We start from the raw sequence: 16,143 nt of genomic DNA, 5'->3' as shown, positions 1-16,143 counted from the left end.
TGATGCAAAACGACACATTTTACTGTATGTTTCGATGTGTATGTGACAAATAAAGCTAATCTTTATTCCTTACGCAACGCATACAAAATCTAGGTCACGTTGCATTTTTCAAGTCTGTTAATTTGTGCACACATATAATTGCCTTCAAGTTCAATCCTACATCCCCATTGTGAGAGGTGGAAACAGGCAAGACCAGCCATGAGGCTCTGGTGAAGCTGTATAGGCCAATCCCCTGTACAGTGGATACAATGGATTAAAGAAACATTGATCAACTCCAACTATACCATCGAGTTCAGAAGACAATGGAGATGGGAGGTCATCGATGGCCTACGCTCCACTGGATGCCAAGGGCCAAAGGTGATGATGAAGACACATAATATGCCTGCAACACACAAACTGCTGCAGGAACTCAAGTCAGGCAGCATCTGTAGAGGAGAATAAACAGTCAACATTTCAGCCAAGGCCCTTTAGCAGGGCTGGAAAGAAAGGGAGAAGAAGCAGAATAAGATGGTGAGGGAGGGGAAGGAGGATAGCTGGAAGGTGATACATGAGATCAGGTGAAGGGGAAGGTTGGTCTGGCGTGATTTTGGAGATTTTCACTGGTTTCCCCATAACGATCGCCTGTGAACATATTTTAATCAGTTGGTTTCAGTCAGCTGAAGGCGGCATGCAACTTGAATGAAAAATTCTGCTGAGGTTCTTCCAACTTACCTGTCAAACTCTACGGAGTAGATGAGGATAAGGTAGCGTTTACTGTTGAGCGTCCCTGATTTGGGTGGTGGCACTTGCCTCATTCCAACTCCTGTTTTGCGGTTTCTTAGCAGCTCTAGGTCAGAGTAAGTCAGCAGATCAAGGGTCACCGATTCACTACTCTGAAGGAAGATAAAGCCCAAAATCAGTGCGAATACCATCCCAACCTGCAGCAGGCACCTGAGTTCAGATTTCACAAATTACACACTGATGCAACACCAGAGACCTGGGTTTGATCCTGACCTCTGCTGCTTTCTCCATGGAGTTTGCACGTTCTCCATATGGTTGTGTGTGTTCCCTCCCACTGCCCAAAGACATATGGGTCGATGGGTTAACGGCCTAATTCAAACTTCCCTGGTCAGTTAAAGACATGCGGGTCAATGGGTTAACTACCCAATTCAACCTTCCCCAGGCCGTTAACCCATCAATCCGCATGTCTTTGGGCAGTGGGAGGAAGCATGCACAGCCATACTCCTAGTGTATGGGTTAACTGCCTAATTTAAACTTCCCCAGGCCATTAACCCATCGACCCGCACGTCTTTGGGCAGCGGGAGGAAGCACGCACAGCCATACCCCTAGTGTATGGGTATGTGGTAGATTGCGATGGGAGCTGACAGAACATCAGGAGAATGGCACTAATGTAGGATCTGTGTCATTGGTTGGTAAAGGGCCGGTCTCTGTGCAGTATTTTTACAAGTGCTGTTTCCCATTTTAAAAAGGGATGGAAACAAACAAAAAGGGATAATTAGACTAACATTTATTGGTGGAGAAATAAAGATTAAATTCAGTAAAGAAGAAAGGAAAGTATAGGCCACCAGTTAGTCTGACCTCAGTAGTTGCCAAGATGTCGGAGTCAATTATTAAGGATGAGGTTCCAAACAGCAATTTCCTGTATGCACGGACAACAGGAGCTACTACCTTATATATATGAATTTTGTGTACACCAAGCAAGCATCCGAAGTCAGTGTGAGGGCTAAACACAGAGAGTAAATGTACCACGAGCAATAAAGAAAGAGAGGGTAGGTTCCAACGGAGAGAAGCTGCTGGCCTGAGAGCACATTGTGTCCTAAAGCTGCCGTTGTTCACTGAATCCACCAAGAGAGATTCAGCTGAGAGTCAGAAAAATTTGGTCATGACTAACTGATACTGTAACTGGAAATGCTTCAAACAGCAATTCAATGGTTGCACACCCTCAGGTCGAGCTGAAGTCATTGCTGGACAGTCCCAAATAAAGATGTGTTAGTTTTTACCCAAGCTAAGTTTGTCTTTTATCAAGAACAAACATAACACGGTTTCCTTAAGGGAAATCTCCAAGCTCACAAAGATGTTCAAAGCCATGACTTCTAATAAATGTGCTAGCATTTTTAACCACACTGTTTGTCTTTATTAAGAACAAACATAACAAGGAACTCAGCAGTACATCACAAAATAGGCTGTAGTCAGCATGGTTTCCATAAGGGAAATTATTGCCTGACAAATATGTTGCAATTCTTTGAAGAAATAACAAGCAGGATAGACAAAAAGTCAATGGATGTTGTTTACTTGGATTTTCAGAAAGCCTTTGACAAGGTGCCGCACACGAGGCTGATAAACAAGATAACAGCCCATAGTATTATAGGAAAGATTCTAACATGGATAGGGCATTGGCTGATTGGCAGGAGGCAAAGTGTGGTAATAAAGGGAACTTTTTCTGGTTGACTGCCGGTGACCAGTGGTGTTCCACAGGGGTCTGTGTTGGGACTTCTTTTTACGTTATTTGTCGATGATTTAGATAACACAATTGATGGCTTTGTGGCCAAGTTTGAAAACAACGCAAAAATAGGTGGAGGACCAGGTAGTGTTGAGGAAGCAGAGAGACTACAGAAGGACTTAGACAGATTAGGAGAATGGGGAAAGAGAAGGCAGATAGTATGCAGATGGAGAAAATTCAAAAATCAGAGGTGCAAAGGGTCTTGGATTCCCTAAAGGTTAATTTGGGTGGTTTTCAGGCAGAGGTTGATAGGTCCTTGATTAGTCAGGGCATGAAAGGATATAGGGAGAAGGCAGGAGAATGGGGTTGAGCGGAAACGGATTAGCCATGATGAAATGGTGGAAAAGACTCGATAGGCTGAATGACCTAATTCTGCTCCTATGTCTTACGATTAAAGATGAGCTTTATTTGTCACATGTACATCAAATCATACAGTGAAATGCCTTCTTTTGTGTCAACGACTGATACAGTCTGAGGGTTGTGCTGGGGGCAGGCCCACAAGTGTCGGCACGCTTCCGGTGCCAACATGCTTTCTGCGACTCTTAATTGTATGTCTTTGGACTGTGGGAAGAAACCGGAGCTACTGGGGGAAACCCCTGCAGCCACAGGGAGCACGCACAAATCCTTGCAGAGTAAAGCAATTATGCTAGCCACCTCGCTACCGTGCCATGAGGAATATTGGAACCAATTGTTAAGGAAGTAATAGCAACTACAAACAACCTGCTGGAAGAACACGGCAGGTTGAGCAGCGTCTGTGCAGGATGGGGGAAGGAACTGTTGATGTTTTGGTTTGAAACCCTGTATCAGGATCGAGCGTGTAGAGCTGAGGAAACCCAACTACAGGAACACTTTTGTTCAAAAATTAATCGTGGCACAGCAGCATAGCGCTTTAAAGTGCCAGCAATGCCGGTTCAATTCCCGCCACTGCCTGTAAGGAGTTTGTATGTTCTCCCTGTAACCAAGTGGGTTTGCTCTGGGTGCTCTGGTTTCTTCCCACAATCCAAAGACGTACCAGTTGGTAGGTTAATTGGTCAAAGTAAATTGTCCCGTGATTAGGTTAGAGTTAAATTGGGGGTCGCTGGGCGGTGTGGCCCAGAAAGGCCTACTCTGCACTAGCTCAACAAATAAATAAATGGAAAGCAGTCAGCTTCATTAAGAGGAAATTGTGTCTACAACACACAATAAATGCTGGAGGAACTCAGCAGGCCAGACAGAATTTTGTGTGTGTCAGTTTGGATTTTCAGCATCAGCATTCTTGTGTTTGTGTCTAACAAATTTATTTTTAAGTTTTTTCTTTCAGAAGTTTTGACCAAAATAGAGAAGAAGACCAGCAAATGTATTGCATTTGAACTTCCAGGAAGCATTCAGTAAGTGTCCTGCAAAAAGTCACGAAATAATAGCTCAAATTGTTGGAGAAAACATTCTGACTATCAGTGGGGAGTAGTGAGCAGCGATAAGGGGCCCTTTTCAGCTTGGCAACCTGTGACGAGGTTGCCACACAAGGGGTAGCCCACAGAATCACTTATAAAACCAAAACTGTTTCAACAGGTTATGTACAGAAACCAAGTTTGCAAATACCACAAAAATAAATGGGAAGTTGTGAGAAGGATACAGTTCATAGACTGTATTGGTAAGTTAGATGAGTGGGTAAAAAGTTAGCAAATGGAAAGGGGAAATAGAATGTGAAATTCATTTGGGAAGAAACTACAGAACAAACTATTCCTTTGAATTTTTTCCAGTGACATGGGAGTCTAGAACTAGAGAGCACAGGTTTAAGGTGAGATGAGGAAATGCAAATGAAACCGAGGTCATAGGTTTTCCCCATACATAAAGTTCAGAGTTCAAAGTCAATTTTATTATCAAAGTAATATATATCACCATATACAACCCACAGATTCATTTTCCTGCAGGCATACTCAGCAAATCTTTAGAATAGTAACTATAACAGGATCAATGAAAGATCAACCAGAGTGCAGAAGATCACAAACTATGCAGATATAAATAAATAACGAAAACATGAAAGTGAGATAATTGGCTGTGGGAACATTTCAACAATGGGGCAAATGTAGTTACCCCTTCTATTGAAGAGCCTGATGGTTGAGGGGTAGTCACTGTTCCTGAACCTGGTGGTGCGAATCCCAAGGCTCCATGGCTTTGTCAAAGGCAGGTCGTGCCTTACTAGACTGATTGAACTTTTTGAGGTTGTGACTAAACACATTGATGAAGGCAGAGCAGTAGATGTAGTGTACCTGGATTTTCAGCAAGGCATTTGATAAGGTACCCCATGCAAGGCTTATTGCGAAAGTAAGGAGGCATGGGATCAAAGGGGACCTTGCTTTATCGATCCAGAATTGGCTTGCCAACAGAAGGCAAAGAGTGGTTGTAGACGGGTCATATTCTGCATGAAGGTTGGTGACCAGTGGTGTGCCTCAGGGATCTGTTCTGAGACCTCTTCTCTTCGTGATTTTTATAAATGACCTGGATAAGGAAGTGGAGGGATGGGTTAGTAAATTTGCTGATGACACAGAGGTTGGGGGTGTTGTGGACAGTGTGGAGGGCTGGCAGAAGTTACAGCAGGACATTGATAGGATGCAAAACTGTGCTGAGAAGTGGCAGATGGAGAAGTTCAACCCAGATAAGTGTGAGATGGTTCATTTTGGTAGGTCAAATATGATGGCAGAATATAGTATTAATGGTAAGACTCTTGGCAGTGTGGAGGATCAGAGGGATCTTGGGGTCCGAGTCCATTGGACACTCAAAGCTGCTGTGCAGGTTGACTCTGTGGTTAAGAAGACGTACGGTGCATTGGTCTTCATCAACCAAGGGGCTGAGTTCAAGAGCAGAGAGGTAATGCTACAGCTGTATAGCACCCTGATCAGACCCCACTTGGAGTACTGTGCTCAGTTCTGGTCACCTATCTACAGGAGGGATGTGGAAACTATAGAAAGAGTACAGGGAAGATTTACAGGAATGTTGCCTGGATTAGGCAGCATGCCTTAGGTTGAGTGAACTCGGCCTTTTCTCCTTGGAGCAACGGAGGATGAGAGGTGACCTGATAGAGGTGTACAAGATGATGAGAGGCATTGATCGTGTGGATAGTCAGAGGCTTTTTCCCAGGGCTGAAATGGCTAGCGCGAGAGGGCACAGTCTTAAGGTGCTTGGAAGTAGGTACAGAGGAGATGTCAGGGGTAAGTTTTTTTTTTAATGTAGAGAGTGGTGAGTGTGTGGAATGGGCTGCTGGTGACTGTGGTGGAGGCGGATACAATACGGTCTTTTAAGAGGCTCCTGGATGGGTACATGGAGCTTAGAAAAATAGAGGGCCATGGGTAACCCTAGGTAATTTCTAAACTAAGTACATGTTCGGCACAGCATTGTGGGCCAAAGGGCCTGTATTGTGCTGTAGGTTTTCTATGTTTCTATTAGAGCTGCTCTTCATGGGTTTAATCCAGGTCTCAAAAACAACGTGTGTGGATTTTATCCTTGTGACTGAGTAAGTCTCCTCCAGCTGCTCTGGTTTCCTCCCATGTCCCACAGCTTTGCTGGTAGGTTAACTGGCCTGCATGTTATTCTTTGGGTGATCAGTGAGGTAGCAAAAAAAGGAATCAAATGGGAGTTGATGGGCACAAGTTATTTATTGAGATACAGAGCAGAATAGGCCCTTCCGGCCCTTGAAGCCACATCCCCCAATTTTGAATCCTAGCCTAATCGCAGGACAATTTACAATACCCAATTAACCCATAAACCGGTCCGTCTTTGGACAGTGGGAGGAAACAGGAGCACCTGGAGGAAACCCACGGGATCACAGGGAGAATGTAGCAACTCCTTACAGGCAGCAACAGGAACTGAACCTGGGTCATCAGTCCCGTTATGTTTGTGCTAACCACTACACCGTGCTGTCAGAGTTTCAGAAACAGAGCTGAATGAAAATATTGGATGAAGTTCTATCACTCTTTCTTTGACTTTAAGTGCATTTTAGTTGACTGTACTTCTGTGAGAAATTTTGGGCTCTTTCTCAGTAGAGCCCAGGAAAAGCAGAGCAAGAATGGGACTAGTGAAATTGCTCTGTAAGGAGCCAATATAAACGAAGTGGCTCAAATCACCTTCTGTGTAATAAGTAAGGATGTTGGCAGGACTAAAATATTTTGTTTTGTAGAAACACCGGCCAGGTGGGGTTGTTCTATTTCGAGCAGAAGAAGCTGATATGAGATTTAATTAATATGTATCGTATCTTGGAGGACTAAGATAAAGTGAATGGAAAGGTGCAGTTTTGGGCCCCATGTCTAAGAAAGGATATGCTAACATTGGAGAGGGCCGAGAGGAAGTTTATCAGAATGATAATGGGAATGAAGGGGTTAATATATGAAGAGCATTTAATGACCCTGGGTCTGTACTCACTGAAATTCAGAAAAATAAGGGGGAGGAGATCTCATTAAAGCCTACTGAACACTGAAAGACCTAGTGGATGTGGAGAGTATGTTTCCTATAGGGGGGAAGAGTCTAGGACCAGAGGGCACAGCTTCAGAATAGAAGGATATCCCTTTAGAAGAGAGATGAAGAGGAATTTCTTTAGCCAGAGGTGGTAAATCTGTGGAATTCATCACCACAGATGGCTGTGGAGTCCAAGTCATTAGGTATACTTATAAAGTGGAGATTGATAGGTTCTTGATTAGCCAGGACATCAAAGGTTTTGGGGAGACGGCAGGAGAATGGGGATGAGAGGGATAATAAATCAGCCACGTCAGAATGGTGGAGCAGACCCAATGGCGAAATGGGTTCATTCTGCTCCTATGTCTTATTGATTTCTTTCCCTTAAAAAGGTTAAGAGTACAGATTTGCTCATCAAAGTTGCTGGAGAACGCAGCAGACCAGGCAGCATCTCTAGGAGGAGGTCCTGACGAAGGGTCTTGGCCCGAAACGTCGACTGTATCTCTTCCTATAGATGCTGCCTGGCCTGCTGCGTTCACCAGTAACTTTAATGTGTGTTGCTTGAATTTCTAGCATCTGCAGATTTCCTCGTGTGTACAGGTTTGCTCATTGCATCTTTGTGATTTGAAAGCAAAAACACTGGTAAAAAAGTGAAATAAAAACAGAAAATTCTAGAAACAGGCACCAGTTTAGGACAGAGAAGCAATGGATGTTTTGTCTACCTTTGTGATGGCTGACTCCAACATGTTGCAGAAAATGGAGAACTGTTTGAAATTCCCGGTTTTGTGTGTGACATCCTCAATATCTGCGACAGAGCAATAAGACAGACTTTCAGTTAGATAGTAGTAAATTTGTCCCACAAAAGGTTCAGCCTCCTCCCCCTTTTCCCAATAATGGTTTGTTCGTTATGTGCTGTGTCGTGTGACATTGTCAATCACAGTCTTTCCATGACCATGATTGGTCTTGATAAATTTTTTTACACAAGTTGTTTGCCATTGCCTTCTTCTGGACAGTATCTCTACAAGACAGGCAACCCCAGCCATTATCAATACTCTTCAGAGATTGTCTGCCTGGTGTCAGTGGGCGCTAAACCAGGACTTGTGAGATGCACCAGCTGCTCATACGACCATCTACCACCTGCTCCCATGGCTTCACGTGACCCTGATCGGGGGGGGGGGAGGGGGGGGGAGAAGGGGGCACTAAGCAGGTATTACACCTTGCCCAAGGGTGACCTGAACGACAGCATAGGGAAGGAGAGCCTTACACCTTTTTTGGTAGAGATGTATCTCCATCCCACCAGCCTTTCCCAATAATAGTTATCCTGTTCTCTAGAGCAATGATTTGAGAGGAACAGGAAATAGAAGTACAGGTGTGACACAGACAGCATCCTCAGATTTAGAAGTGTACAGGTCTAGGATGGACTTGGGCTGAAGTACCACAGGATAGATACATCAGGCATCTGTCCTGTTCAGAGAAGCTACTGCAGGGGAGGAGGAAGTCAGCAGCTGAGTTGGATAAACTGGATTGTTTGTCAAAACAGTTGGCATTGATCTAATGAGTCAAGAGGCCACATTCTGTGGTAAGTGGAGTTGGAGGAAGTAAAGATGGCACCCGAGGTTTTTGCGGACCTGGGTAACATCTTCCAGTTCATGCACGAAACAGTTTAAATCTCATATCTTTTTCTTTTCCTTTTCAATGTGGCTGGGGTCCTGTTGGAGCCCATGAAATACAGGTGCATTCAAACTATGCTCTTCACAGGCCGTGGGTTCTCACTCTCGGAACTCGCCAAGCGGCCTGGTGTTTCGGGAAGATGTGCGTCTTTGGGGGGGTGGCCCCATTAACAAGCTGATTCCTCGCTGGTGTCGTTGACTGAAGCGTCACGGGAGATTGAAGCATTGAGATAGCAGGTGATGTGTGGTGCTGTTGAAAGAAGGCCCCGCACTGCAGCGATGGAGCGATCTATCTCTCTCTCTCATGAATCTGTTGGTCATCGAGGTCTGGGGATCAAACAAGTGAAGCAGCAGATTGTAACATCGAAACAACAAGATGTTGGCCTCCCCCCCCACTGTGGCAGGAGAGGTATCTTTTTCTCCCTCAGTAGTGACGGGGGCCTGTACGAGATGCCGAAGTGTTGGGATGGACAGTAGTTTTTGATGGACTCTATATCACGGTCTCTGGGGCTTTGCTATTGCTTGCGTGGTGGGTGGTGGGGGGGGCTTGATGCTTTTACTGGAGCAAGAGGGGGGTAGAGTTGATGCTTTGCTGCTGCTTGTGCGTGGGAGGGGAGGGACTTTGGGTTCCAATTTTTTTCTGTTACTCATACTTTGTTTTTTTTTCCTCTCTTTGTTTCATGGACGTTTGTGAAGAGCAAGGATTTCGGATTGTATACATTCTCCAATATTAAATGGAACCACTGAATCATTGATACAGTTTTATATGGGCAGCACAGTGATGTAGCTATTAGCTAAATACTTTACAACACGAGGAATTAAGATTCCATTCCTGCCGCTGTCTGTAAGGAGTTTTTAACATTCTCCCTGTGACTGCGCGGGTTCCTCCGGGTGCTCCAGTTCCCTCCCACATTTCAAAGACAGACGGGTTCGGGTCAGTAAGCTGTGGCCACACTGCGGTCAGTAAGCTGTGGTCGCGCTGCGGTCAGTAAGCTGTGGCCGCGCTGGTCGCGCTGCGGTCAGTAAGCTGTGGCCGCGCTGGTCGCGCTGCGGTCAGTAAGCTGTGGCCGCGCTGGGGTCAGTAAGCTGTGGCCGCGCTGCGGTCAGTAAGCTGTGGCCGTGCTGGTCGCGCTGCGGTCAGTAAGCTGTGGCCGTGCTGGGGTCAGTAAACTGTGGCCGCGCTGCGGTCAGTAAGCTGTGGCCGCGCTGCGGTCAGTAAGCTGTGGCCGCGCTGCGGTCAGTAAGCTGTGGCCGCGCTGCGGTCAGTAAGCTGTGGCCGCGCTGCGGTCAGTAAGCTGTGGCCGCGCTGGTCGCGCTGTGGTCGTGCTGGTCGCACTGCTGTCAGTAAGCTGTGGCCGCGCTGCGGTCAGTAAGCTGTGGCCGCGCTGCGGTCAGTAAGCTGTAGCCGCGCTGGTCGCGCTGTGGTCGTGCTGGTCGCACTGCTGTCAGTAAGCTGTGGCCGCGCTGCGGTCAGTAAGCCGTGGCCGCGCTGCGGTCAGTAAGCCGTGGCCGCGCTGCGGTCAGTAAGCCGTGGCCGCGCTGCGGTCAGTAAGCCGTGGCCGCGCTGCGGTCAGTAAGCCGTGGTCGCGCTGCGGTCAGTAAGCCGTGGTCGCGCTGCGGTCAGTAAGCTATGGCTGTGCTGCGGCCAGTAAGCTATGGCTGTGCTGCGGCCAGTAAGCTGTGGTCGTGCTATGTGGGTTTCCTCCAGGTGCTCCGGTTTCCTCCCACATTTCAAAGACAGACGGGTTCGGGTCAGTAAGCTGTGGCCGCACTGCGGTCAGTAAGCTGTGGCCGCACTGGTCGCGCTGGTCGTGCTGCGGTCAGTAAGCTGTGGCCGCACTGCGGTCAGTAAGCTGTGGTCGTGCTATGCTGATGCTGAAAGAACAATGACACTTGCAGGTTGCCCCCAGCACATCCTCGGACCGTGTTGGTCTTTGACGCAAAACGACGTATTTCACTGTATGGTTGACATCTATGTGAGCTAATCTTTAATCTCGATGACTGTGTCAGGAATTTCAGCTGACATTTGATAAACCAGGCTTACATGGATTCCCCCAGTTCATCCTCAAAGTTCAAAATTTTATGAAATTCTTTACCAGAGGATGATAAACAGTGAGATTCCCCAGAACGGCATGAAGTAGAGGCCATGTTATGAAATATATTCAAAGGATTCAAAATACACAGCCTCAGTCTCAGTTCATCACATAATGGGGTAAATCACCTCAAAACTTGTAGATACAAAGCGCAGAGCAGCCAAAGCAGTCTCACAGCCTCAGCGCCGCAGAGAGAGGAGTGAACATTGTGGAAGAGCCAGGGAATTGGCCCAACCCTCACTTCCAGGATGGAAGCAGATATATTGTTAAAAACACCAAAGCTTTCGAGTGATATGAGGTGAAGCCAAGAACAGGGTACAAAGTGGCCAATCAGTCATTATCATATTCAATGGTGGAACAGACCTGAAAGACTAATGGCCTACACTTTTTATTTTGTACAGTATGTTCAAACAGTCCTTTAGATGCAAGGACATGAGCATCGGCAGCCTGTTTGACCAGTAGAGATGGGTTGCGTGATCACTCTTCTGGAGATTCACTCAAGCTGAAGAATGCCAACAAGACTAAAAACTTAAACACAAGAGAGGGCACAGCTTTAAGGTGCTTGGAAGTAGGTACAGAGGAGATGTCAGGGGTAAGTTTTTTTTTTTACGCAGAGGGTGGTAAGTGTGTGGAGTGGGCTGCCGGCAACGGAAGTGGAGACGGATACGATACAGTCTTTTAAGAGACTCCTGGATAGGTATATAGAGCTTAGAAAAATAGAGGGCTATAGGTAACCCTAGGTAATTTCTAAAGTAACTACATGTTTAGCACAGCATTGTGGGCCAAAGGGCCTGTATTGTGCTGTAGGTTTTCTATGTAAGAGCTTCCAGAAATCTTGAGCAACACACACAAAATGTTGGGGGAACTCAGCAGGTCAGGCAGCATCTGTGGACGGGAATAAAGAGTTAATGTTTCGTGCCAAGACCCTTTGACACACTGAAAAGAAATGGGGAAGAAGCCAGATTAAGAAGTTTGGGGGAGGAAAAGGAGTCCAATATGGCAGGTGAATAAAAACTTTCCTGATAGACCAGGAACTGAAAGCACACACCAGTCCCCTATTGACCGAGATTACCTTTACAAAGATCTCAGTACAATAAAAGAGTACTTCCCACTGAAATATCAGGAGAGTTTAGAAAAATAGTTTTTGACCTTTCTACAAATTTATAATGCCAATATTAGAAATGAATAAATAAAACTAATGATTAGTATTTATATATTGAGATACAGTGCAGGTATAGGCCCTTCCGACTCTTTGAACCACAGTGCCCAGTAATCCCGATTTAATCCTATCCTAATCATGGGACAATTTACAATGAACAATTAGCCTACTAACCTTTGGACTATGGGAGGAAACCAGAGCACCTGGAGGGAACGCACATGGTCATGGGGAAACAGGCAGTGGTGGGAATTAAACCCGTGATGCCTTCACTGTGAAGTGCTGTGCTAATCACTGAGCTACCGTCCCACCCTTTTATGCAAGTTGATGGCCAAAGAATCAGAATCCGAATCAGGTTTAATATCACTGGCATATGTTGCAAGATTTGTTGTTAGCTGTCTGAAGGATAAATATTGAGGAGTGTGTCAAGGATAATCTGGATATTGTATGCAGTTCTGGTTGAAACATGGTTAGAAAAAGCAACAGGACAGATAGATTATACTATTATTTGAGAAAGGGCAGCCTTGTACTTACAAACAGCCTCGAATTCTCCTCTCCACTGCTCAGATGTCAACCTGTCCTCAACTTGCACCTCCAACACATCCCCAGTCACCATCATGGTGATTATATACTCAATCCCTCGGAAGACATAATTTGCTTGTACAGGACCCCCTTCCATCCTGCAGGACATTATTGGTAGGACTAGTTGACAAAATTGAGTGAGTCCTCAATAACAATTCTAAGAAAAAGAAAGACAATAAAAATACTTAGAAACAGCACTAAAATTATGTTAAACATTGTGAATATTCAAATATTCTGGAAATAATTTATAATTAAACACCTTTATTTATAGAAACCCTGCTCTTCCACACTGTACCTCAAGCTGATACTGATCTTAGGACGAAACGCTTTCTTTACAGGAACTTTCAAATCAACAGACAATCTCTGGGTGATTTACAATCCACACCAACTCCTTCCGAGATCAAGATGGGACCAGGCCCTTGAAACTATGAGGCACCAACACTACCCGCTGTGCCACTACTCTGTCCTGGTTGGCAGGGGAGTAAACTAGTCCTGACCACTGCCCTTCGGGATGAAGACCAACAATTCTGAGTTTATCAATTTCAGATCTTAAATATTATGACCCCTGCTTTTATAAATCGTCTAACATCTCTCTGCACCCCAATTTGTGGCCCTATCATCCATTCCCTTTGCATTGACTCAAAATGTTCCAATTTAAGCAATATCTTAACTTTAAACTCTCAAATCTTGTCTCAGTAAACTCCTCCAATTCTGAGACTTGTGTAGAGATTATGCTTGGGGGTGTAGGGGTTAGAAACAGATATAACTGGGGTCACCACAACCAGAGCTGTGAACTATCTCATAATTTTCTTACAAAAACTGAGACATACCACCCAGTCTTAAGGACAGCTCAAATCCCATTAATATAAAACTCTTGAACAGACCTCTTACACAATAAAAAAAACTATTGATCTTGCTACCTACCTCATGACTTTTGTACTTTATTTGTCAATGTGCTTTGCACTCTCACTGTAACTGTAAACAGTTATTACCTCTCAACCATCGGGCTCTTGAACCAAAGGGAAAAACTTCACCAGCCCCATCACTGAAATATTCCCACAACCTATGGACTCGAGGACTCTTTATCTAACATTAATGATATTTATTATTTATTTATTTATTTTTATTGTTTCCTCTTTTTGTACCTGCACTTTGGCTGAAAACTCTAGTTGGGTGGTTTTTCATTGATTCTGTTATGGTTATTATTCTATAGATTTTATTGAGTATGCCCACAAGAAAATGAATCTCAGGGTTGTATATGGTGACATATATGTACTTTGATAATATGATTTACTTTGAACTTTATTTTGCATTGTTTTTTCATGCTTGTTCTGTCTTAGTGTTCAGATCATTCCTTATGTACGGACACAACCCACCTTTTCCAAAAACTCCCATTTGGAAGCACCTTAGGGTTGTTAAAACAAAAACTTCACACATTCATAAAAGTTTCTTCCCTCGGGCTGTTAATCTGATCAACCATTCTCCCTACCCCCTCTATCTATTACCTCATTCACTGCACTGTAAACATTTTACAAACAAAAGAAAATCTGCAGTTGCTGGGAATCCAAGACACACACACAAAATGCTAGATTAATCCAGTCATCAACCGACAGAGCGACATGTTTTTCCATGTTTTACATATCACCCCAAACTGGGGCGGCACAACGCAATGCTTTACAGTACCCTGCTTCAGTTGTGAGTCTTACTTCAGTGGTTGGTAAGTTGATGGAAAAGATCCTGAGAGGCAGGATTTATGAACATTTGGAGAGGTATAATATGATTAGGAATAGTCAGCATGGCTTTGTGAAAGGCAGGTCGTGCCTTACAAGCCTGATTGAATTTTTTGAGGATGTGACTAAACACATTGATGAAGGTAGCACAGTAGATGTAGTGTATATGGATTTCAGCAAGGCATTTGATAAGGTACCCCATGCAAGGCTTATTGAGAAAGTAAGGAGGCATGGGATCCAAGGGGACATTGCTTTGTGGATCCAGAACTGACTTGCCCACAGAAGGCAAAGAGTGGTTGTAGATGGGTCATATTCTGCATGGAGGTCGGTGACCAGTGGTGTGCCTCAGGGATCTGTCCTGGGACCCCCTTCTCTTCATGATTTTTTATAAATGACCTGTAGTAATAGTATTATAGTATTAATGGTAAGACTCTTGGCAGTGTGGAGGATCAGAGGGATCTTGGGGTCCGAGTCCATAGGACACTCAAAGTTGCTACGCAAGTTGACTCTGTGGTTAAGAAGGTATACGGTGCATTCACCTTCATCAACCGTGGGATTGAGTTTAAAAGACGAGAGGTAATGTTACAACTATATAGGACCCTAATCAGACTCCACTTGGAGTACTGTGCTCAGTTTTGGTCCACCTCACTACAGGAAGGATGTGGAAACTGTAGAAAGGGTGCAGAGGAGATTTACAAGGATGTTGCCTGGATTGGGGAGCATGCCTTATGAGAATAGGTTGAGTGAACTTGGCCTTTATCTCCTTGGAACGACAGAGGGCGAGAGGTGACCTGATAGAGGTGTATAAGATGATGAGAGGCATTGATCGTGTGGATAGTCAGAGGCTTTTTCCCAGGGCTGAAATGGCTATCATGAGAGGGCACAGTTTTAAGGTGCTTGGAAGTAGGTACAGAGGAGATGTCAGGAGCAAGTTGTTTTTTTTTTAAAAACGCAGAGTGCTTTTTTTAAACGCGGAATGCGCTGCTGGCAATAGTGGTGGAGGTGCATACGATAGGGTATTTTAAGAGACTCCTTGGGTAGGTACATGGAGCTTAGAAAAATAGAGGGCCATGGGTAACCTGAGGTAATTCCTAAAGTACATACATGTTCAGTACAGCATTGTGGGCCGAAGGGCCTATATTGTGCTGTTGGTTTTCCATGTTCTTTCTAATTCCTGCCGCTGGCTGTAAGGAGTTTGTATGTTCTTCCTGTGACATTGTGGGTTTCCTCCAGATGCTCGAGTTTCCTCCCACAGTCCAAAGACGTAGCAACTGGTAAACTAACTGGTCATTGTAAATTGTCCCGCGATTAGGCTAGGATTAAATCGGGTAGGGGGTGCTGGACCATGTGGTTTTAAGGTCCGTAAGAGCCTGTTTCACCCTTGCGAATGAATGAATAAATAGGCACACAACAAATTCGCAACATATACTTTATATAGCGAATAAAGTTGATCCTTGAGTGATCTACCACACAAACAAAGCTTTACGCTGCATCTTAGCACCTGTGACAATAACAAACTAATTACCAATGTTGGATGCCATTCGGCCCATTCAGTCGGTGCCACTACTAGTCCATTTATTGCTCTACTCCTCGCTCCCTCCGACCACACGAAACCAAGGGTAGTTTACAGCTGCCAGGTACACCACCAAACCGCACACAAGGGCAGACCCTGAGGTCAGGATCGAACCCGGGGGTCTGTGGATCTATGAGGCACTTCGCTGGATCACCCTGGGGGCTAGCTGGGAAACCCTGCAGCTCAGGCCTGGCCGTAGCCAGACCATGGTCAAGCCTCGCACAGTCGGACAGCTTCCCTTTCCGCCGGCCCGCAGCCACTCACCTCGCTCCTCTCAGTCACCGCTTCTGCTGCCGCCTCCCGGCCCGCGTCCCCACTCCGAGCGTCCTCCTCCCGCTCACCCGAACATAGCAACGCGCGCCCCGCCCCTCTCCTTTCTCTATTCGCCAGAATCCCACAAGGTCTTGATTCTAC

General features: G+C 45.3%; 1 protein-coding gene across 3 annotated transcripts in view; it reads right to left on the bottom strand.

The window, feature by feature from the left end:
* The window catches only part of ccdc61 (coiled-coil domain containing 61), a 103,192-nt gene extending 87,125 nt beyond the window's left edge, over positions 1-16,067 (bottom strand). For 2 of the 3 annotated variants that reach the window (XM_072274526.1, XM_072274527.1), the window contains exons 1-4: positions 15,994-16,067; positions 12,379-12,583; positions 7,648-7,730; positions 712-872 (exon numbers count right to left, since the gene is read on the bottom strand). In XM_072274526.1, coding sequence (XP_072130627.1) covers positions 712-872; positions 7,648-7,730; positions 12,379-12,535 — 401 coding nt within the window. In that variant the 5' untranslated portion in view covers positions 12,536-12,583; positions 15,994-16,067. The other variant, XM_072274525.1, reaches the window with a different exon arrangement.
* Positions 16,068-16,143: the final 76 nt, after the last annotated feature.

The sequence above is a fragment of the Mobula birostris genome, chromosome 12 (genome assembly GCF_030028105.1).
Source record: "Mobula birostris isolate sMobBir1 chromosome 12, sMobBir1.hap1, whole genome shotgun sequence".
Lineage (NCBI taxonomy): Eukaryota > Metazoa > Chordata > Chondrichthyes > Myliobatiformes > Myliobatidae > Mobula > Mobula birostris.
This window is presented reverse-complemented; position numbering and strand designations above follow the sequence as displayed.